Here is a 25,458-nt window from a genome sequence, read left to right as displayed (position 1 = left end):
AAAATCCACTTTTTAAAGGGAAAAATTTCGCATTTTTAAGGGAAAAATTCGCTTTTTTAAAGGGAAAAAATTCACTTTTTCAATGGGAAAAATCAGCTTTTTACATGGGAAAAATCCACTTTCTACATGGGAAAATTCTGCTTTTTTAAGGAAAAAATTCCACTTTTTACAGGAAAATAAATTCCGCTATTTTAAAGGGAAAAATTCTGCTTTTTTAAAGGGAAAAAATCTGCTTTTTTACAGGGAAAAATTCTGCTTTTTTAATGGGAAAATTCAGCTTTTTACAGGGGAAAAATCCACATTTTTAATGGGAAAAATCCGCTTTTTAAAGGGAAAAAATTCCACATTTTTTAGAGAAAAATTCTGCATTTTTTAGGGAAAAAATCTGCTTTTTTAAAGGGAAAATTCTGCTTTTTTTAAGGGAAAAATTCCACTTTTTACAGGAAAATAAATCCGCTTTTTTAAGGGAAAAATTCCGCATTTTTAAGGGAAAAATTCTGCTTTTTTTAAGGGAAAAATCCGCTTTTTTATGGGAAAAATTCTGCTTTTTTAATGGGAAAATTCCACTTTTTACATGGGAAAATTCCACTTTTTACAGGAAAATAAATCCAATTTTTTATAGGAAAAAATTCCGCTTTTTTAAAGGGAAGAATCTGCTTTTTTAATGGGAAAAATTCTGCTTTTTACAGGGAAAAAAATCCACTTTTTACAGGGGAAAATCCGCATTTTTAATGGGAAAAATTCTGCTTTTTTCATGGAAAAATTCCCTCTTTTTTTAGGGAAAAATACCTCATTTTTTAGAGAAAAATTCCTGATTTTTTTAGGGAAAAATTCCACATTTTTAATGGAAAAATTCCTGATTTTTTAGGGAAAAATTCCCTCTTTTTCCTCATTTTTTAGGGAAAAATTCCACATTTTTAATGGAAAAATTCCTGATTTTTTAGGGAAAAATTCCCTCTTTTTCCTCATTTTTTAGGGAAAAATTCCACATTTTTAATGGAAAAATTCCTGATTTTTTTAGGGAAAAATTTCGCATTTTTAATGGAAAAATTCCACATTTTTAATGGAAAAAAATCCACATTTTTCAGGGAAAAAAATCCACTTTTTTTAGGGAAAAATTCCCTCATTTTCCTCATTTTTTAGGGAAAAATTCCTCATTTTTTAGGGATCAATTCCCCCCTTTTCCCGCAGTTTTTAGGGATAAATTCCCCCCTTTTCCCGCAGTTTTCAGGGATCAATTCCCCCCTTTTCCCGCAGTTTTTAGGGATAAATTCCCCCCTTTTCCCGCAGTTTTTAGGGATAAATTCCCCCCTTTTCCCGCAGTTTTCAGGGATAAATTCCCCCCTTTTCCCGCAGTTTTTAGGGATGAGCTCCCCCCTTTTCCCGCAGTTTTTAGGGATGAGCTCCCCCCTTTTCCCGCAGTTTTTAGGGATAAATTCCCCCCTTTTCCCGCAGTTTTTAGGGATAAATTCCCCCCTTTTCCCGCAGTTTTTAGGGATCAATTCCCCCCTTTTCCCGCAGTTTTTAGGGATCAATTCCCCCCTTTTCCCGCAGTTTTTAGGGATAAATTCCCCCCTTTTCCCGCAGTTTTTAGGGATGAGCTCCCCCCTTTTCCCGCAGTTTTTAGGGATCAATTCCCCCCTTTTCCCAGAGTTTTTAGGGATAAATTCCCCCCTTTTCCCGCAGTTTTTAGGGATCAATTCCCCCCTTTTCCCCTGCAGAAACGCCTCCCTAATTCCGGCCACATGTGGAAACCTCGGAGCGTTCCCGGGAAAAGGCCGGAAGGAAACGCCCCCGGATCCCAAATCCGGAGCAGCTGCGGCTCCTTCCTCATCCTCGGGAATTCATCGGGAACAGCTGCGCCCAAATCCCGCAAAAACCCCGCAGAATTCCCGAAAAACCCAATGCAATTCCCAAAAAACCCGCAGAATTCCCGAAAAACCGGCTGCAATTCCCAAAAAACCCGCAGAATTCCCGAAAAACCGGCTGCAATTCCCAAAAAACCCGCAGAATTCCTGAAAAACCCCGCAGAATTCCCGAAAAACCGGCTGCAATTCCCAAAAAACCCGCAGAATTCCCGAAAAACCGGCTGCAATTCCCAAAAAACCCGCAGAATTCCTGAAAAACCCCGCAGAATTCCCGAAAAACCGAATGCAATTCCCAAAAAACCCACAGAATTCCCGAAAACCCCGCAGAATTCCCGAAAAACCGGCTGCAATTCCCGAAAAACCCACAGAATTCCTGAAAAACCCGCAGAATTCCTGAAAACCCCGCAGAATTCCCGAAAAAACGGCTGCAATTCCCAAAAAACCCGCAGAATTCCTGAAAAACCGGCTGCAATTCCCGAAAAAACCACAGAATTCCTGAAAAACCACAGAATTCCCGAAAAACCCGCTGCAATTCCCAAAAAACCCACAGAATTCCCAAAAAACCCGCAGAATTCCCGAAAAACCCGCTGCAATTCCCAAAAAACCCGCAGAATTCCCGAAAAACCGACTGCAATTCCTGAAAAACCAACAGGATTCCCGAAAAAACCACAGAATTCCCGAAAACCCGGCTGCAATTCCCAAAAAACCCACAGAATTCCTGAAAAACCCGCAGAATTCCCGAAAAACCCACAGAATTCCCGAAAAACCCACAGAATTCCTGAAAAACCCACAGAATTCCCGAAAACCCGGCTGCAATTCCCGAAAAAACCACAGAATTCCCAAAAAAACCGACAGAATTCCTGAAAAACCCACAGAATTCCCGAAAAACCGACAGAATTCCCAGAAATCTGGCCAGAATTCCCACATTTCCAGGCAGAATTCCCAGAAAACCAGAGAGAATGCCCAAGAAATGAACAGAATTCCCAAAAAACCAGACCCAATTCCCGAAAAACCCACAGAATTCCCGAAAAACCCACAGAATTCCTGAAAAACCGACAGAATTCCCGAAAAACCCACAGAATTCCCGGATTTCCAGCCAGAATTCCCAAAAAACCGACAGAATTCCCAGAAATCTGGCCAGAATTCCCACATTTCCAGCCAGAATTCCCAGAAAACCGAAGAGAATTCCCAAGAAATGAACAGAATTCCCAAGAAACCAGACCCAATTCCTGCATTTCCAGCCACAATTCCCGGATTTCCAGAGAGAATTCCCAGAAAACCAGCCAGAATTCCCGGAAAACCAGCCAGAATTCCCACATTTCCAGCCAGAATTCCCGGAAAACAGCCGGAATTCCTGCATTTCCAGGCAAATATTCCCAAAATTCCCGGATTTTCAGAGAGAATTCCCAAAAATCTGCCCAGAATTCCCACATTTCCGGCCACAATTCCCAGATTTCCAGAGAGAATTCCCACATTTCCAGCCAGGAATTCCCAAAAATTCCAAGAAAAACTCCTGAAAATTCCCCCCCAAAATTCCTAAAAAATTAAAAAAAATTGCCCCAAAATCCCCAAAATTTTTTCCAAAAAATTTTCCCAGAATTCCCAAAAAATTCCCCAAAAAATCCCCCATAAATCCCCCAAAATTCCCAAAAAATTCCCAAAAATTCCCCCCAAATCCCCCAAAAGTTACCAAGAATTCCCATAAAAATTCCCAAAAATTCCCATAAAAATTCCCAAAAATTCCCAGAAAAATTCCCCAAAAATCCCCCCAAAATCCCCCCATAAATCCCCCAAAATTCCCAAAAAATGCCCAAAAATTCCCAAAAATTACCCCCAAAAATTCCCAGAAAAATCCTCAAAAAAATCCCCCCAAATTCCCCAAAAGTTACCAAGAATTCCCAGAAAAATTCCCAAAAAATCCCATAAAAATTCCCCAAAATTCCCATAAAAATACCCAAAAATTCCCAGAAAAATTCCCCAAAATTCCCAGAAAAATTCCCCCCCAAATCCCACAAAATTCCCCCAAAAAATTCCCAAAAAATCCCACAAAAAATCCCAGAAAAAATCCCCAAAAATCCCCCCCAAAATCCCCCCAAATTCCCAAAAATTCCCAGAAAAATCCCCCAAAAATCCCCCAAAAGTTACCAAAAATTCCCATAAAAATTCCCAAGAATTCCAATATAAATTCCCAAAAATTCCCAGAAAAATTCCCAAAAATTCCCCCCAAAATCCCACAAAATTCCAAAAAAATCCCCCCCAAAATTCCCAAAAATTCCCAAAAAATTCCCCAAAAATTCCCAGAAAAATTCCCAAAAATTCCCCATAAAAATTCCCCAAAATTCCCAGAAAATCCCTCAAAATTCCCAGAAAAATTCCCCCCCAAAATTCCCAAAATTCCCCAAAAATTCCCCAAAATTTCACCAAAAATCCCCCCCAAAATTCCCAATTTCGGAACCTATGGACACCAAACCTATGGACACCCCCAAACCTATGGACACCCCCAAACCTATGGACACCAAACCTATGGACACCCCCAAACCTATGGACACCAAACCTATGGACACCCCCAAACCTATGGACACCCCCAAACCTATGGACACCCCCAAACCTATGGACACCAAACCTATGGACACCCCCAAACCTATGGACACCAAACCTATGGACACCAAACCTATGGACACCCCCAAACCTATGGACACCAAACCTATGGACACCCCCAAACCTATGGACACCAAACCTATGGACACCAAACCTATGGACACCCCCAAACCTATGGACACCCCCAAACCTATGGACACCAAACCTATGGACACCAAACCTATGGACACCCCCAAACCTATGGACACCCCCAAACCTATGGACACCAAACCTATGGACACCAAACCTATGGACACCAAACCTATGGACACCCCCAAACCTATGGACACCCCCAAACCTATGGACACCAAACCTATGGACACCCCCAAACCTATGGACACCCCCAAACCTATGGACACCCCCAAACCTATGGACACCAAACCTATGGACACCCCCAAACCTATGGACACCAAACCTATGGACACCAAACCTATGGACACCAAACCTATGGACACCCCCAAACCTATGGACACCAAACCTATGGACACCAAACCTATGGACACCAAACCTATGGACACCCCCAAACCTATGGACACCAAACCTATGGACACCAAACCTATGGACACCAAACCTATGGACACCCCCAAACCTATGGACACCAAACCTATGGACACCCCCAAACCTATGGACACCAAACCTATGGACACCAAACCTATGGACACCAAACCTATGGACACCCCCAAACCTATGGACACCCCCAAACCTATGGACACCCCCAAACCTATGGACACCAAACCTATGGACACCCCCAAACCTATGGACACCAAACCTATGGACACCCCCAAACCTATGGACACCAAACCTATGGACACCCCCAAACCTATGGACACCAAACCTATGGACACCCCCAAACCTATGGACACCCCCAAACCTATGGACACCCCCAAACCTATGGACACCAAACCTATGGACACCAAACCTATGGACACCCCCAAACCTATGGACACCCCCAAACCTATGGACACCCCCAAACCTATGGACACCAAACCTATGGACACCAAACCTATGGACACCCCCAAACCTATGGACACCAAACCTATGGACACCCCCAAACCTATGGACACCAAACCTATGGACACCAAACCTATGGACACCCCCAAACCTATGGACACCAAACCTATGGACACCAAACCTATGGACACCAAACCTATGGACACCAAACCTATGGACACCCCCAAACCTATGGACACCCCAAACCTATGGACACCAAACCTATGGACACCAAACCTATGGACACCAAACCTATGGACACCCCCAAACCTATGGACACCCCCAAACCTATGGACACCAAACCTATGGACACCCCCAAACCTATGGACACCCCCAAACCTATGGACACCAAACCTATGGACACCAAACCTATGGACACCCCCAAACCTATGGACACCCCCAAACCTATGGACACCAAACCTATGGACACCAAACCTATGGACACCCCCAAACCTATGGACACCAAACCTATGGACACCCCCAAACCTATGGACACCCCCAAACCTATGGACACCCCCAAACCTATGGACACCAAACCTATGGACACCAAACCTATGGACACCCCCAAACCTATGGACACCAAACCTATGGACACCCCCAAACCTATGGACACCCCCAAACCTATGGACACCAAACCTATGGACACCAAACCTATGGACACCCCCAAACCTATGGACACCCCCAAACCTATGGACACCCCCAAACCTATGGACACCCCCAAACCTATGGACACCAAACCTATGGACACCCCCAAACCTATGGACACCAAACCTATGGACACCAAACCTATGGACACCAAACCTATGGACACCCCCAAACCTATGGACACCAAACCTATGGACACCAAACCTATGGACACCCCCAAACCTATGGACACCAAACCTATGGACACCCCCAAACCTATGGACACCAAACCTATGGACACCAAACCTATGGACACCCCCAAACCTATGGACACCAAACCTATGGACACCCCCAAACCTATGGACACCCCCAAACCTATGGACACCAAACCTATGGACACCCCCAAACCTATGGACACCCCCAAACCTATGGACACCCCCAAACCTATGGACACCAAACCTATGGACACCAAACCTATGGACACCCCCAAACCTATGGACACCCCCAAACCTATGGACACCAAACCTATGGACACCCCCAAACCTATGGACACCCCCAAACCTATGGACACCCCCAAACCTATGGACACCAAACCTATGGACACCCCCAAACCTATGGACACCAAACCTATGGACACCAAACCTATGGACACCAAACCTATGGACACCCCCAAACCTATGGACACCAAACCTATGGACACCCCCAAACCTATGGACACCAAACCTATGGACACCGAACCTATGGACACCCCCAAACCTATGGACACCAAACCTATGGACACCAAACCTATGGACACCAAACCTATGGACACCCCCAAACCTATGGACACCAAACCTATGGACACCAAACCTATGGACACCCCCAAACCTATGGACACCCCCAAACCTATGGACACCAAACCTATGGACACCCCCAAACCTATGGACACCAAACCTATGGACACCAAACCTATGGACACCCCCAAACCTATGGACACCAAACCTATGGACACCAAACCTATGGACACCCCCAAACCTATGGACACCCCCAAACCTATGGACACCCCCAAACCTATGGACACCAAACCTATGGACACCAAACCTATGGACACCAAACCTATGGACACCAAACCTATGGACACCCCCAAACCTATGGACACCCCCAAACCTATGGACACCCCCAAACCTATGGACACCAAACCTATGGACACCAAACCTATGGACACCCCCAAACCTATGGACACCCCCAAACCTATGGACACCCCCAAACCTATGGACACCAAACCTATGGACACCCCCAAACCTATGGACACCCCCAAACCTATGGACACCAAACCTATGGACACCAAACCTATGGACACCCCCAAACCTATGGACACCCCCAAACCTATGGACACCCCCAAACCTATGGACACCAAACCTATGGACACCCCCAAACCTATGGACACCAAACCTATGGACACCAAACCTATGGACACCGAACCTATGGACACCAAACCTATGGACACCCCCAAACCTATGGACACCCCCAAACCTATGGACACCCCCAAACCTATGGACACCGAACCTATGGACACCAAACCTATGGACACCAAACCTATGGACACCCCCAAACCTATGGACACCAAACCTATGGACACCAAACCTATGGACACCAAACCTATGGACACCCCAAACCTATGGACACCAAACCTATGGACACCCCCAAACCTATGGACACCAAACCTATGGACACCAAACCTATGGACACCAAACCTATGGACACCCCCAAACCTATGGACACCCCCAAACCTATGGACACCAAACCTATGGACACCAAACCTATGGACACCAAACCTATGGACACCCCCAAACCTATGGACACCAAACCTATGGACACCAAACCTATGGACACCGAACCTATGGACACCAAACCTATGGACACCCCCAAACCTATGGACACCCCCAAACCTATGGACACCAAACCTATGGACACCCCCAAACCTATGGACACCCCCAAACCTATGGACACCCCCAAACCTATGGACACCAAACCTATGGACACCAAACCTATGGACACCCCCAAACCTATGGACACCCCCAAACCTATGGACACCAAACCTATGGACACCAAACCTATGGACACCCCCAAACCTATGGACACCGAACCTATGGACACCGAACCTATGGACACCAAACCTATGGACACCCCCAAACCTATGGACACCAAACCTATGGACACCCCCAAACCTATGGACACCAAACCTATGGACACCAAACCTATGGACACCAAACCTATGGACACCCCCAAACCTATGGACACCAAACCTATGGACACCAAACCTATGGACACCAAACCTATGGACACCCCCAAACCTATGGACACCCCCAAACCTATGGACACCAAACCTATGGACACCAAACCTATGGACACCAAACCTATGGACACCAAACCTATGGACACCCCCAAACCTATGGACACCCCCAAACCTATGGACACCCCCAAACCTATGGACACCAAACCTATGGACACCAAACCTATGGACACCAAACCTATGGACACCCCCAAACCTATGGACACCAAACCTATGGACACCAAACCTATGGACACCAAACCTATGGACACCCCCAAACCTATGGACACCAAACCTATGGACACCCCCAAACCTATGGACACCAAACCTATGGACACCAAACCTATGGACACCCCCAAACCTATGGACACCCCCAAACCTATGGACACCAAACCTATGGACACCAAACCTATGGACACCAAACCTATGGACACCCCCAAACCTATGGACACCCCCAAACCTATGGACACCAAACCTATGGACACCCCCAAACCTATGGACACCGAACCTATGGACACCAAACCTATGGACACCAAACCTATGGACACCAAACCTATGGACACCCCCAAACCTATGGACACCCCCAAACCTATGGACACCAAACCTATGGACACCCCCAAACCTATGGACACCCCCAAACCTATGGACACCCCCAAACCTATGGACACCCCCAAACCTATGGACACCAAACCTATGGACACCCCCAAACCTATGGACACCAATCCGATGGACCTATAGATAACATATATATATATACATATATATGCACCATGTGTATGGTATGGGGGATGTATACACACCCCTATAGGATGGAGGATATCTATAAGCACATGTATAGGATAGAGAATGTATATACCCACACCTATAGGATGGAGCACGCACGTATAGGATAGAGGATATACACACACGTATAGGATGGAGTACATACACATGTATAGGGGACAAGGGATATATATAAACACTCATGTATAGGATAAGGGATATATATAAACACTCATGTATAGGGGATAAGGGATATATATAAACACTCATGTATAGGGGATAAGGGATATATATAAACACTCATGTATAGGATAAGGGATATATAAACACTCATGTATAGGGGATAAGGGATATATATAAACACTCATGTATAGGGGATAAGGGATATATATAAACACTCATGTATAGGGGATAAGGGATATATATAAACACTCATGTATAGGGGATAAGGGATATATAAACACTCATGTATAGGATAAGGGATATATATAAACACTCATGTATAGGGGATAAGGGATATATAAACACACATGTATAGGATAAGGGATATATATAAACACTCATGTATAGGGGACAAGGGACATATAAACACTCATGTATAGGATAAGGGATATATAAACACTCATGTATAAGATGGAGGATGTACATATGCACGTATAGGAGAGGATATACACACACAAATGTATAGGAGGATGTATATAACACATGTAGCATGGAGCACACACACATAGCACAGAGGCTATATATACATAGAGATGTATGGGATGGAGCACACGTATAGGACACAGGATATATACACACACATGTATGGGATGGAGAATGTATACACACATGTATGGGATGGAGAATGTATATACACATCTATGGGATGGAGGATACATATACACACGTGTATGGGATGGAGAATGTATATACACATCTATGGGATGGAGGATATATATACATACATGTATGGGATGGAGAATGTATACACACACATGGATAGGATGGAGAATGTATATACATACATGTATGGGATGGAGAATGTATACACACATGTATGGGATGGAGGATACATATACACACATGTATGGGATGGAGAATGTATACACACATCTATGGGATGGAGGATACATATACACACATGTATAGGATGGAGAATGTATATACACATCTATGGGATGGAGGATACATATACACACATGTATAGGATGGAGAATGTATATACACATCTATGGGATGGAGGATATATATACATACATGTATGGGATGGAGAATGTATACACACACATGGATAGGATGGAGAATGTATATACATACATGTATGGGATGGAGAATGTATACACACGTGTATGGGATGGAGAATGTATACACACATGTATGGGATGGAGGATACATATACACACATGTATGGGATGGAGAATGTATATACACATCTATGGGATGGAGCATACATATACACACATGTATGGGATGGAGAATGTATACACACACATGGATAGGATGGAGAATGTATATACACATCTATAGGATGGAGGATACATATACACACACACACACACACACAGGGTGTGTCACACCCTCCGCCTGTTCCCCACACCCCACACCCATCCCCATTTCCCACGGCCGACTGTAGCTCATCAAGCACCCAGCGCAGAACCAACACCCGAATCCCTCCTGCTTCTCCCACAACAACCATCGAAAACCTGCCGACAACAGCCAGGAACAACCGGGAACAACCAAAAACAGCCGGGAACAACCGGGAACAACCGGCAACAACCAGGAACAACTGAAAACAGCCGGGAACAGCCGGGAACAGCCGGGAACAGCCGGGAACAACCGGGAACAACCAAAAACAGCCAGGAACAACCGGGAACAACCAAAAACAGCCGGGAACAACCGAAAACAACCGGGAACAACCGGGAACAACCGGCAACAACCGGGAACAGCCAAAAACAGCCGGGAACAACCGGGAACAACCGGGAACAGCCGGGAACAACCGGGAACAGCCGGGAACAGCCGGGAACAACCAACAACAACCGGGAACAACCGGGAACAACCGGGAACAGCCGGGAACAACCGGGAACAGCCGGGAACAACTGAAAACAGCCGAAAACAGCCGGGAACAACCGGGAACAGCCGGGAACAGCCGGGAACAACCAACAACAACCGGGAACAACCGGGAACAACCGGGAACAGCCGAAAACAGCCGGGAACAACCAACAACAACCGGGAACAACCGGGAACAGCCGACAACAGCCGGGAACAGCCGACAACAGCCGGGAACAACCGGGAACAACCGGGAACAACCGGGAACAACCGGCAACAACCAACAACAACCGGGAACAACCGACAACAGCCGAAAACAGCCGGGAACAACCAACAACAACCGGGAACAACCGGGAACAACCGAAAACAGCCGGGAACAACCGGAACAACCGGGAACAACCGGGAACAGCTGAAAACAGCCGGGAACAACCAACAACAACTGGGAACAACCGACAACAGCCGGGAACAGCCGGGAACAACCGAAAACAGCCGGGAACAACCGACGACAACTGGGAACGACCAACGACAACCAGGAACAACCGAAAACAACCGGGAACAACCGGCAACAACCAAAAACAACCCAGAACAAACGACGAGAGCCAGCAACAACCAACAACAACCGACGAGAACCGGTAACCGACAGCCAACCAACAATCCTCCGCTTTCCCAACACCTTTTCCTTTCCAACACCCGAACGGCGGAATTTCAGCCGCTGATTTTTGCTGTTTCATCCCCGATTTCCGGTTTCACTCCCAGAAAAAACAGCGGGAAGGGGAATTTTTCCCGGGGTTGTTTTTTTTCCCCCCCGAGGGTGAGCGGGTGTTGGCGGTGTCCGACTGTAGGCGCGTTCCCGTTGTATTCCGGCTTTTCCCCGGAAAACCTTGGAAAATCCCAATTTTTTTTGGGAATTGGATGGGAAATGTTGTAGGCTACAGGCGGAATCGATTGTAGGAGAGGTTTGGGTGTTCCGTGATTCCCGAGGGATGTTTTTGGGAATTTTTTGGGAGTTTTTTGGGAATTTTTTTGGGGTTTTTTGGGGATTTTTTGGGAATTTTTGGGGATTTTTTGGGGATTTTTTTTGGAATTTTTTTGGAATTTTTTCAGAATTTTTGGGGGTTTTTTGGGAATTTTTTGGGGATTTTTTTTGGATTTTTGGGAATTCTGGGGAATTTTTTGGGGATTTTTTGAGAATTTTTGGGGATTTTTGGGAATTTTTGGGGAATTCTTTGGGAATTTTTTGGGATTTTTTTTGGAATTTTTGGGGGATTTTTGGGAATTATTTGGGGATTTTTTGGGAATTTTTGGGGATTCTTCTGGGAATTCTTTGGGAATTTTTGAGGATTTTTTTTGGGAATTTTTGGGGATTTTTTTGAGAATTTTTTTGGAATTTTGGGGGATTTTTTTGGGATTTTTTGGGAATTCTTGGGGGTTTTTTGAGAATTTTTTTTGATTTTTTGGGGATTTTTTTGGGAATTTGTGAGGATTTTTTGGGGAATTTTTTAGGGATTCTTCAGGAATTCTTTGGGATTATTTGGGGGGATTTTTTGGGAATTTTTGGGGGGATTTTTTGGGAATTTTTTGGGGATTTTTTGGGGAATTTTTTTGGAATTCTTGGGGGATTTTTTTGGGGATTTTTGGGGATTATTTAAGAATTTTTGGGGGAATCTTTTGGGAACTCTCTGGGAATTCTTCAGGAATTTTTTCTGAATTTTTTGTGATTTTTTTGGGATTTCTTGGGAATTTTTTGCGGATTTTTTGGGGATTTTTTTGGGAATTTTTTGTGAATTCTTTGGGAATTTTTGGGGGGATTTTTTGGGGGATTTTTTAGGAATTTTTGGGGGAATGTTTTGGGAATTCTTTGGGAATTCTTAAGGAATTTTTTCTGAATTTTTGGGGGATTTTTTGGGAATTTTGGGGATATTTTGGGATTTTTTTGGGAATTTTCTGGGGTTTTTTTGGTAATTTTTGTGGATTTTTTGGGGATTTTTGGGGAATTCTTTGGGAATTTTTTGGAAATTTTTGGGGAATTTTTTTGAATTCTTTGGGAATTTTGGGGGGAATTTTTGGGATTTTTTTGGGATTTTTTTGGGGAATTTTTTTGGAATTTTTGGGGAATTTTGAGGGATGGAAAATTGAAATTCCGAGCTGAAATCTGGGAATTTTTTAATCCCAAATAAATTTCCTGTCCCTGCTGAGGTTTTTTCTCGTCACCAAGAGAAGTTTTGGGATTGGGAATCGAAGTTTTCCAAGGTTTTTTTGGGAATTTTGATTGCCAAGAGGGATTCTGGTGGAAAATGGGAATTATTTCAAGGCAGGGTTGAAAAAGGGGAGAAATCCAGGGGGGGTTTTATAGAAAGATAAATAAAATTAAATAAAATAAATCAAATAAATAAAAAAATAATTGAAATCAATCAAATAATTAAAAAAATAATTGAAATAAAATGAAATAAAAGGAAATAAATCAAATAAATAAAAAAATAATTCAAATCAATCAAATAAATAAAAAAATAATTAAAATCAATGAAATAAATAAGAAAATAATTGAAATAAATAAAATGAAATAAAAGGAAATAAAATAAAGTAAATAAGATAAACAAGGTAAAATAAGATAAAAAAATGAAATAAATAAATTATAATAAAATACATAAAATAAATAAAATAAATAAATAATATAAAGTAAATAAATCAAATAAATAAAAAAATAATTGAAATAAATAAAATAAAATGAAATAAAATAAAATAAATAAGATAAATAAGATAAAATAAAATAAAATAGATAAATAAAAATAAAATAAGTAAAATAAAATAAGTAAATAAAATAAATAAAATAAACAAAATAAATAAAATGAAATAAATAAAATAAAATGGAATAAAAGGAAATAAAATAAAATAAATAAGATAAAATAAAATAAAATAAAGTGAAATAAAGAAATTAAAATAAAATAAGTAAAATAAAATAAATAAATAAAAAATAAAATAAATAAATAATAAAAAAATTAAATAAATAAAATAAAATAAAATAAAATGAAATAAAATGAAATAAAAATAAAATCAGGAATGAGAACGCCCCGAAAACCTCCCAACAACAGCAACAACAATAATAATAATAAAAATAAAAATAATCAAAATAAAGAATAATAATAAATGGGAATAAGAACCGGTGCTCAGCAATGATAATACTATTAATAATAATAAAATAATAATAATAATAATAGAAATGGGACTAAGAACCGGCACTTAACCATAATAATAATAATGATAATGATAATAATAAAATAAAAGTAATAAAAATAAAGAATAATAATAAATGAGAATAAGAACCGGTGCTCGGTATTAATAATACTATTAATAATAATAAAATAATAATAATAATAGAAATGGGACTAAGAACCAGCACTTAGCCATAATAATAATAATGACAATAATAATAATAAAATAATAATAATAAAAATAAAGAATAATAATAAATGAGAATAAGAACCGGTGCTCAGTAATAATAATACTATTAATAATAATAAAATAATAAAAATAATAATGATAAAAATGGGACTAAGAGCCAGCACTTAGCCATAATAATAATAATAATGATGATAATAATAATAATAAAAAAATAATAAAAATAAAAAATAATAATGGGAATAAGAACCGGTGCTCAGCAATGATAATATTATTAATATTAATAATAATAATAATAATAATGATAAAAATGGGACTAAGAGCCGGCACTTAGGCATAATAATAATAATGATAATAATAATAATAATAAAATAAAAATACTAAAAATAAAAATATTCATAAATGAGAATAAAAACCGGTGCTCGGTAATAATAATAATATTAATAATAATAAAATAATAATATTAATAATAATAATAATGCTAAAGGTGGGCCTAAGATCGCAGCACTCCCGACGAATCCGCGATGAAATCATCCCAAAGACAAAAACCCAAATGCCAACATTTGCAGCACGGATCCAAGAGCAGCAGAAAGCAATCAATCAGCTAGGCCATCATTAATCATTATTAATCATTAATGATCTAATTAATCTAATAAAGGTCACCTACTGGAGCCGCTGAAGTGGCCGCTGGCCAAGGACGTGGGGCCGTTCTTGCCGCTGCTCACAGGAGGGGAGAACATCTACAGATCCCCAGGGAAACAAAACAAACAGGGGGGATTGGTTATCGATTAATTATTGATTAATTATTGATTCATTATTGATTATTGATTCATTATTGGTTATTGATTATTGATTGATATCCAAATCCGAGGTGGGAAATGAGCATGGAGCTCCTTTTTGTTCCCCTCTCCCCCCTCAAAAGGATGTTAATTAATAAAAGAAGTGAATTAATAAAGGAATGAAGTGATAAGGAGTGATCAAAAAGATGTAAAAATGATAAAAAATAATGTATAAAAATGGATTAAAAAATGTATAATGTATAAAATATATAAAAATATATATAATATATAAAAATACGTAATATAAAAATATATAATATATGAATAATATATAAAAAATACATATAAAAATATATAATATATGAAATATATAATATATAAAATATATAAAATATATAATATATGAATAATATATAATATAAAAATACATATAAAAATATATAATATATAAAATATAGAATAGATAAAATATATAAAAATACGTAATATAAAAATATATAATATATGAATAATATATAAAAAATACATATAAAAATATATAATAGATAAAATATAGAATAGATAAAATATATAAAAATATGTAATATAAAATATATATAATATATGAATAATATATAAAAAATACATATAAAAATATATAATAGATAAAATATATTAAAAATGCAATATATAAAATACAGAATATATAAATAATATATAATATAAAAAATACATATAAAAATATATAATATATAAAATATAGAATAGATAAAATATATAAAAAATGCAATATATAAAATATATAATATATAAATAATATATAATATATAAAATATATATAAAAATATATAATATATAAAACATTAAAAAATACATAATATAAAATACAGAATATAATATATAAAAATATATTTAAAAAATAACAAAAATTAATTAATAAAAATTCATTCATAAAGAATTAATTTAATAAAAAGTAATTAAAAGTTACTCATAAAAAGTTATTCATAAAAATCAATAAAAATCAATTAATAAAAAATTAGTTAATAAAAAATCAGTTAATAAAAAATCAGTTAACAAAAAATTAGTTAATGAAAACTTAGTTAATAGAAATCAACTTATAAAAATACATTAATAAAAAATTAATTGATAGAAAAGGAAGTAATAAGAATTAATTCATACAAATTAATTGATACGTTTGATTAAGGGAAATTAATTCATGACAAATCAATGCCTAAAAATTAAATAAAAATCAATGCCTAAAAATGAAATGATAAAAATCAATGCATAAAAATGAAATGATAAAAATCGATAAAAGATGAATTCATCAAAAATTTAATTAAAGAATTCATAAAAATTGAATTCATCAAAAAATATTTAATAAAGAAATCATTTAAAAATAATTCATAGAATATAATTCATAAAAAATAATTCATAAAAATAATTCATAAAAAATAATTTTAAAAAATTAATTTATAAAAAACTCATATATAATAATTTTGAAAAATTAATTTAAAAATAATTCATAAAAATAATTCATAAAATGTAATTTAAAAATTAATTAAGAAAAAATAACTCGTAAAAATAATTCATAAAAAATAATTTAAAATTAATTCATAAAAAATAACTCATAAAAATAATTGATAAAAAATAATTTTAAAAATTAATTCATAAAAATAATTCATAAAAAGAATTTTAAAAAAATTAATTCATAAAAAATAATTCATTAAAAAATAATTTTAAAAAATAAATTCATCAAATGATTTAATTAAGAAGAAATTAATTAAAAAGGAATAAAACCCAAAGTTGGGACGTCGCTTTCCATCCCGCTCCGAGATTTTCCCGGCAGCTGAGAATTCCCAAATCATCAACCAGAATCAATATCAATAATCAATATCAATAATCAATAACAATAATTAATATCAATAATCAATAAGAGTAATCAATAAGAATAATCAATAACAATAATCAATAACAATAAGCAATAACAATAATGAATAACAATAATTAATAAGAATAATCAATAAGAGTAATCAATAAGAATAATCAATAAGAATAATCAATAACAATAATCAATAACAATAATGAATAACAATAATTAATAAGAATAATCAATAAGAATAATCAATAAGAATAATCAATAACAATAATCAATAACAATAATGAATAACAATAATTAATAACAATAATCAATAACAATAATCAATAACAATAGTTAATAAGAATAACCAATAACAATAATCAATAACAATAATCAATAACAATAATGAATAACAATAATTAATAACGATAATTAATAACAACCTATAATACCAATATGTTATAATAATAACAACAATAATAACAATAATAACAATAATAATAACAATAATAACAACAACAATAATAATAATAATAATAGTAATAATAATAATAATAATAATGAATAATAATTGCTAATAATTAGCAGCAGCTGCCCTAAATTCCTGATTAATTGGGAGTTTAAGCTCTGTCCTGTGCCCCTTTCCCCTCGCTCTGCTCTTCCTCATCCCCGCCTTTATTGTTCATTTATTATTTTATTATTTGTTTAGTTATATATTTATGATCCCGAGTTTTATTTTATTATTTGTTTAGTTATTTATTTATGATCCCGAGTTTTATTTTATTATTTGTTTAGTTATTTATTTATGATCCCGAGTTTTATTTTATTATTTGTTTAGTTATTTATTTATGATGCCGAGTTTTATTTTATTATTTGTTTAGTTATTTATTTATGATCCCGAGTTTTCTTGCCCACCTTTTGCACCCCCCGGGGCGCTCAGAGGCCTCGGAAATGCCGGGAAATGAGGGGAAAATGGGGATAGGGCAGGGAGGAATTCCCGCTGCCACTTCCTGCAGCCATCCCTCGGCAAAAATCCCGGAGGGACGGGAAAAATATCCCAGGGGAAGGGGAAAAATATCCCAAGGGAAGGGGAAAAATATCCCAAGGGAGGGGAGAAAATATTCCAAGGGAAGGGGAGAAAATATCCCAAGGGAGGGGAAAATATTCCAAGGGAAGGGAAAATATTCCAAGGGAGGGGGAAAAATATTCCAAGGGAAGGGAAAAATATTCCAAGGGAGGGGGAAATATTCCAAGGGAGGGGAAAATTCCAGGGGAAAGGGAAAGAATTCCAAGGGAAGGGAAAATATTCCAAGGGAAATATTCCAAGGGAAGGGAAAATATTCCAAGGGAAATATTCCAAGGGAAGGGGAAATATTCCAAGGGAAATATTCCAAGGGAGGGAACGGGGGAGGTTTGCCTGGGATTGAGGAGAGGATTTTGGGCTCTTCCCGAGGAAAAGCTCTTCCCTAAATAAAGATCCCGGAGATATTCCCCGATTTTGGCTCTTTCTGGGGGGTGGGAAAGGGAGGAAGCGCTGCCAGGAGGAGGAGGAGGAAGATTGATAAAAGTCACCGCGGTGCAGGGGGGGGAGAAAGTCCCAAAATTCCCGGGTTTCATCCCAAAATTCCCAGTTTATTACCCAAAATCCCATTTTATTACAAAAAATCCCATTTTATTACCCAAAAATCCCATTTTATTACCCAAAATCCCCCATTTTTATCCCAAAAAACCCCATTTTATTACCCAAAATCCCCCATTTTTATCCCAAAAAATCCCATTTTATTAGCCAAAATCCCATTTTATTACCCAAAAATCCCATTTTATTATCCAAATTCCCATTTTATTACCCAAAAACCCATTTTATTACCCGAAATCCCATTTTATTACCCAAAAATCCCATTTTATTACCCAAAAACCCATTTTATTACCCAAAATCCCATTTTATTACCCAAAATTACCATTCTTTCCCCCAAAAATCCCATTTTATTACCCAAAATCCCATTTTATTAGCCAAAATCCCATTTTATTACCCAAAAAATCCCATTTTATTACCCAAAACCCCATTTTATTACCCAAAATCCCCCATTTTTATCCCAAAAATCCCATTTTATTACCCAAAATCCCATTTTATTACCCAAAAAATCCCATTTTATTACCCAAAATCCCATTTTATTACCCCAAAAATCCCATTTTATTACCCAAAAAATCCCATTTTATTACCCAAAAACCCATTTTATTACCCAAAAACCCCATTTTATTACCCAAAATCCCATTTTATTACCCCAAAAATCCCATTTTTATCCCCAAAAACCCCATTTTATTACCCAAAATCCCATTTTATTACCCAAAAAACCCCATTTTATTACCCAAAATCCCATTTTATTATCCAAATTCCCATTTTATTACCCAAAATCCCATTTTATTACCCAAAATCCCATTTTATTAGCCAAAATCCCATTTTATTCCCCCAAAATCTCATTTTTTCCCTAAATCCCATTTTATTACCCAAAAACCCCATTTTATTACCCAAAATTACCATTCTTTCCCCCAAAAATCCCATTTTATAACCCAAAAATCCCATTTTAATCCCAAAAAATCCCATTTTATTACCCAAAAACCCATTTTATTACCCAAAATCTCATTTTATTACACAAAATTCCCATTTTATTACCCAAAATCCCATTTTATTACCCAAAAACCCATTTTATTACCCAAAAATCCCATTTTATTGCCCAAAAACCCCATTTTATTACTCAAAAAACCCCATTTCATTAGCCAAAAATCCCATTTTATTACCCAAAAATCCCATTTTATCCCCAAAATCCCATTTTATTACCCAAAATCCCATTTTATTACCCAAAAAATCCCATTTTATTACCCAAAAACCCATTTTATTACCCAAAAACCCCATTTTATTACCCAAAATCCCATTTTATTACCCCAAAAATCCCATTTTTATCCCCAAAAACCCCATTTTATTACCCAAAATCCCATTTTATTACCCAAAAAACCCCATTTTATTACCCAAAATCCCATTTTATTATCCAAATTCCCATTTTATTACCCAAAATCCCATTTTATTACCCAAAATCCCATTTTATTCCCCCAAAATCTCATTTTTTCCCTAAATCCCATTTTATTACCCAAAAACCCCATTTTATTACCCAAAATTACCATTCTTTCCCCCAAAAATCCCATTTTATAACTCAAAAATCCCATTTTATTACCCAAAAACCCCATTTTATTACCCAAAATCCCATTTTATTACCCAAAATCCCATTTTATTAGCCAAAAATCCCATTTTATAACCCAAAAATCCCATTTTAATCCCAAAAAATCCCATTTTAATCCCAAAAAATCCCATTTTATTACCAAAAATCCCATTTTATTACACAAAATTCCCATTTTATTACCCAAAATCCCATTTTATTACCCAAAAACCCATTTTATTACCCAAAAATCCCATTTTATTGCCCAAAACCCCATTTTATTACTCAAAAAACCCCATTTCATTAGCCAAAAATCCCATTTTATTACCCAAAAATCCCATTTTATCCCCAAAATCCCATTTTATTACCCAAAATCCCATTTTATTACCCAAAAAATCCCATTTTATTACCCAAAAACCCCATTTTATTACCCAAAATTACCATTCTTTCCCCCAAAAATCCCATTTTATTACCCAAAATCCCATTTTATTACCCAAAATTCCCATTTTATTACCCAAAATCCCATTTTATTACCCAAAATTCCCATTTTATTACCCAAAATCCCAGTTTATTACCCAAAATCCCATTTTATTACCCAAAAACCCCATTTTATTACCCAAAATCCCATTTTATTACCCAAAATCCCATTTTATTTGCCAAAAATCCCATTTTATTACCCAAAATTCCCATTCTTTCCCCCAAAAATCCCATTTTATCCCCAAAATCCCATTTTATTCCCCCAAAATCTCATTTTTTCCCTAAAATCCCATTTTATTACCCCAAAATCCCATTTTTCCCTCCAAAATTCCATTTTATTCCCCCAAAATCTCATTTTTTCCCCAAAATTCCATTTTTATCCCCCAAAATCCCATCTTATTACCCAAAAATCCCATTTTTTTAACCCAAAATTCCCAAAAACCCCATTTTATTCCCCCAAAATCCCATTTTATTACCCAAAATCCCATTTTATTACCCCAAAAATCCCATTTTTATCCCCAAAATCCCATTTTATTACCCAAAAATCCCATTTTTCCCCCCAAAATTCCATTTTATTCCCCCAAAATCTCATTTTTTCCCTAAAATCCCATTTTTATCCCCCAAAAAACCCATTTTATTAACCCAAAAATCCCATTTTTATCCCCAAAATCCCATTTTTTCCCCCAAAAATCCCATTTTATCCTCAAAAATCTCATTTTTTCCCTAAATTCCCATTTTATTCCCCCAAAATCCCATTTTATTAGCCAAAAATCCCATTTTATCCCCCCAAAAATCCCATTTTATTACCCAAAACCCCATTTTATTACCCAAAATTCCCATTTTATTACCCAAAATCCCATTTTATTACCCAAAAACCCCATTTTATTAACCCAAAAATCCCATTTTTATCCCCAAAATCCCATTTTTTCCCTAAATCCCATTTTATTACCCAAAATCCCATTTTATTACCCAAAAACCCCATTTTATTACCCAAAATCCCATTTTATTACCCAAAATCCCATTTTATTACCCAAAATTCCCATTTTATTACCCAAAATCCCATTTTATTACCCAAAAACCCCATTTTATTAACCCAAAAATCCCATTTTTATCCCCAAAATCCCATTTTTTCCCTAAATCCCATTTTATTACCCAAAATCCCATTTTATTACCCAAAAACCCCATTTTATTACCCAAAATCCCATTTTATTACCCAAAATCCCATTTTATTACCCAAAAATCCCATTTTATTACCCAAAATCCCATTTTATTTGCCAAAATCCCATTTTATTAGCCAAAAATCCCATTTTATTACCCAAAAAACCCCATTTTATTACCCAAAATCCCATTTTATTACCCAAAATCCCATTTTATTACCCAAAAATCCCATTTTTTCCTCAAAATTCCCATTTTTTCCCCCCAAAATCCCATTTTATTACCCAAAAATCCCATTTTATCACCCAAAAAATCCCATTTTATTACCCAAAATCCCATTTTATTACCCAAAATCCCATTTTATTACCCAAAATTACCATTCTTTCCCCCAAAAATCCCATTACCCCAAAAATCCCATTTTTATCCCAAAAAATCCCATTTTATCCCCCAAAATCCCATTTTATTAGCCAAAAATCCCATTTTATTACCCCAAAATTCCCATTTCTTTCCCCAAAATCCCATTTTTCCCCCCAAAATTCCATTTTATTCCCCCAAAATCTCATTTTTTCCCCAAAATCCCGTTTTTATCCCCCAAAACCCCATTTTATTAGCCAAAAATCCCGTTTTATCCCCCAAAACCCCATTTTATCCCAAAAAATCCCATTTTATTTCCCAAAAATCCCATCTTTTTCCCCCAAATCCCATTTTATCCCAAAACCCCCATTTTTTATCCCAAAAACCCCATTTTATCCCCCAAAAACCCATTTTATTAGCTAAAAATCCCATTTTATTACCCCAAAAATCCCATTTTTATCCCCAAAATCCCATTTTCTCCCCAAAATTCCCATTTTATTACCCAAAATCCCATTTTTTCCCTAAAATCCCATTTTTATCCCCCAAAAACCCATTTTGTTCCCCAAAATTCCCATTTTTATCCCAAAAAATCCCATTTTATTACCCAAAACCCCAATTTTTTCCCCCAAAATCCCATTTTTATCCCCAAAAATCCCATTTTCCCCCCAAAATTCCCATTTTATTACCCAAAACCCCAATTTTTCCGCCCAAAATTCCCATTTTATTCCAAAAATCCCAACTTTTCCCCAAAAATTCCCATTTTCCCACCAAAAATCCCATTTTTTTCCCCAAAACCCCATTTTCTCCCCCAAATCCCATTTTCCCCCCAAATTCCCATTTTTCCCCCAAAATTCCCATTTTTTCCCTCCAAAATCCCAATTTTCTCCCCAAAAATCCCAATTTTTCCCCAAAAATTCATATTTTATCTCCCAAAATTCCCATTTTTCCCCAAAAATCCCAATTTTTCCCCCAAATTCCCATTTTTATCCCCAAAAATCCAATTTTTCTCCCAAAAAATCCCAATTTTTCCCCCAAATTCCCATTTTTATCCCCAAAAATTCCCATTTTTCCCCCCAAATTCCTATTTTATCCCCCAAAATTTTCATTTTTTCCCCCAAAATTCCCATTTTTTCCCCAAAAATCCCATTTTTTCCCCCAAAAATCCCATTTTTATCCCCAAAAAATCCAATTTTTCCCCTAAAATTCCCATTTTTTCCCCAAAAAATCCCAATTTTTCCCCAAAAAATCCAATTTTTCCCCCAAAAAATCCAATTTTTCCCCTAAAATTCCAATTTTTCCCCCCAAAATTCCCATTTTATCCCCAGAAATCCTGGTTTTCCCCCCAAAATTCCCATTTTATCCCCAAAATTCACATTTTTATCCCCCAAAATCCCATTTTTTCCCCTAAAAATTCCATTTTTTCCTCCAAAATTCACATTTTTATCCCCAAATTCCCATTTTTTCCCCCAAAAAATCCCACTTTTATCCCCAAAAAATCCAATTTTTCCCCTAAAATTCCCATTTTTTCCCCCCAAATTCCCATTTTTATCCCCAAAATTCCCATTTTTCCCCCCAAAATTCCTATTTAATCCCCCAAAATTCCCATTTTATCCTCAAAAATCCCCATTTTATCCCCTAAAATTCCCATTTTTTCCCCAAAAAATCCCATTTTTCCCCCAAAAAATCCCAATTCTCTCCCAAAAAATCCCATTTTTATCCCAAAATTCCCATTTTTTCCCCAAAAAATCCAAATTTTCCCCCCAAAATTCCCATTTTTCTCCCCAAAATTCCCATTTTTCTCCCCAAAAATCCCATTTTTCCTAACGAAAATTAATTTGGCGGCTCGTTAACCATTAATTAATCCAATTCATTAATTAATTAGGGCTGGGAAAGCATCAGGGCTTCGTTGTTCTTCCATTCCTAATTTCCCCTTGATTTTATCGCGCTTTTAATCGAAATAAATCGGAATTTATCCAATTAAAATCATTTTATTGTGCTTAAATTTTATTTTAATTATTTTATTTCTTTGAAGGGTTTTGATATTTTAATTTTTTATTGTTATTTTTTGGGTGTTTTTGGGTGTTTTTGGGGTTTTTTTGGTTGTTTTTGGGTGTTTTTTATTGTTATTTTGGGGTATTTTTGGGGTGTTTTTGGGGTGTTTTGGGGTGTTTTTTGGTGTTTTTAGGTGTTTTTTGGGGTGTTTCGGGGTTTTTTTGTGTGTTTTTGGGTGTTTTTAGGGTATTTTTGGGTTGTTTTTGGTTGTTTTGGGGTGTTTTTTGGGTGGTTTTGGGGTATTTTTTTGGTGTTTTTGGGGTGTTTTTTGGTTGTTTCTGGGGTGGTTTTGGGGTATTTTTGGGGTTGTTTTTGGTTGTTTTGGGGTGTTTTTGGTTGTTTTTGGGTATTTTTGGGGTATTTTTGGGTTGTTTTTGGTTGTTTTTGGTTGTTTGGGGTATTTTTGGGTGGTTTTGGGGTATTTTTGTGTTGTTTTTGGTTGTTTTTTGGGGTGTTTCGGGTAGTTTTTGGGTGTTTTTGGGGTGTTTTTGGTTGTTTTGGGGTGTTTTTGGGGTATTTTTGGGTGGTTTTGGGGTATTTTTGGGTTGTTTTTGGTTGTTTCGGGTGTTTTTTGGGTATTTTTGGGGTTGTTTTTGGTTGTTTTTGGGGTGTTTCGGGTGTTTTTTGGGTATTTTTGTGTTGTTTTTGTGTTGTTTTTGGTTGTTTTTGGTTGTTTTGGGTATTTTTGGGGTTGTTTTTGGTGTGTTTGGGTATTTTTGGGGTTGTTTTTGGTGTTTTTTGGGTATTTTTGGGGTTGTTTTTGGTTGTTTGGGGTATTCTTGGGGTGTTTTTGGTTGTTTTTGTTTGTTTTGGGGGTGTATTTGGGTATTTTTGGGTTGTTTTTGGTTGTTTTGGGGTTGTTTCTGGTTGTTTCGGGTGTTTTTTGGGTATTTTTGGGATTGTTTTTGGTTGTTTTGGGGTGTTTTTGGTTGTTTTTGGGTATTTTTGGGGTTGTTTTTTGGGTATTTTTGGGTTGTTT

The 25,458-nt window shown here is 36.9% G+C and overlaps 1 protein-coding gene across 29 annotated transcripts in view; it reads right to left on the bottom strand.

The window, feature by feature from the left end:
* The window catches only part of TCF4 (transcription factor 4), a 151,292-nt gene that overhangs the window by 113,177 nt on the left and 12,657 nt on the right, over window positions 1-25,458 (bottom strand). For 28 of the 29 annotated variants that reach the window (XM_086869147.1, XM_086869135.1, XM_086869141.1 and 25 more), the window contains exon 3: window positions 15,284-15,356. In XM_086869147.1, coding sequence (XP_086725273.1) covers window positions 15,284-15,356 — 73 coding nt within the window. Of the gene's footprint in view, window positions 1-15,283; window positions 15,357-18,147; window positions 18,282-25,458 lie in introns of those variants that run through there. The other variant, XM_086869157.1, reaches the window with a different exon arrangement.

The sequence above is a fragment of the Cyanistes caeruleus genome, chromosome Z, assembly GCF_971803275.1.
Source record: "Cyanistes caeruleus chromosome Z, bCyaCae1.hap1.1, whole genome shotgun sequence".
Lineage (NCBI taxonomy): Eukaryota > Metazoa > Chordata > Aves > Passeriformes > Paridae > Cyanistes > Cyanistes caeruleus.
The sequence above is the reverse complement of the archived record's forward strand: the minus strand, read 5'-3'. Positions and strand labels throughout refer to the sequence as shown.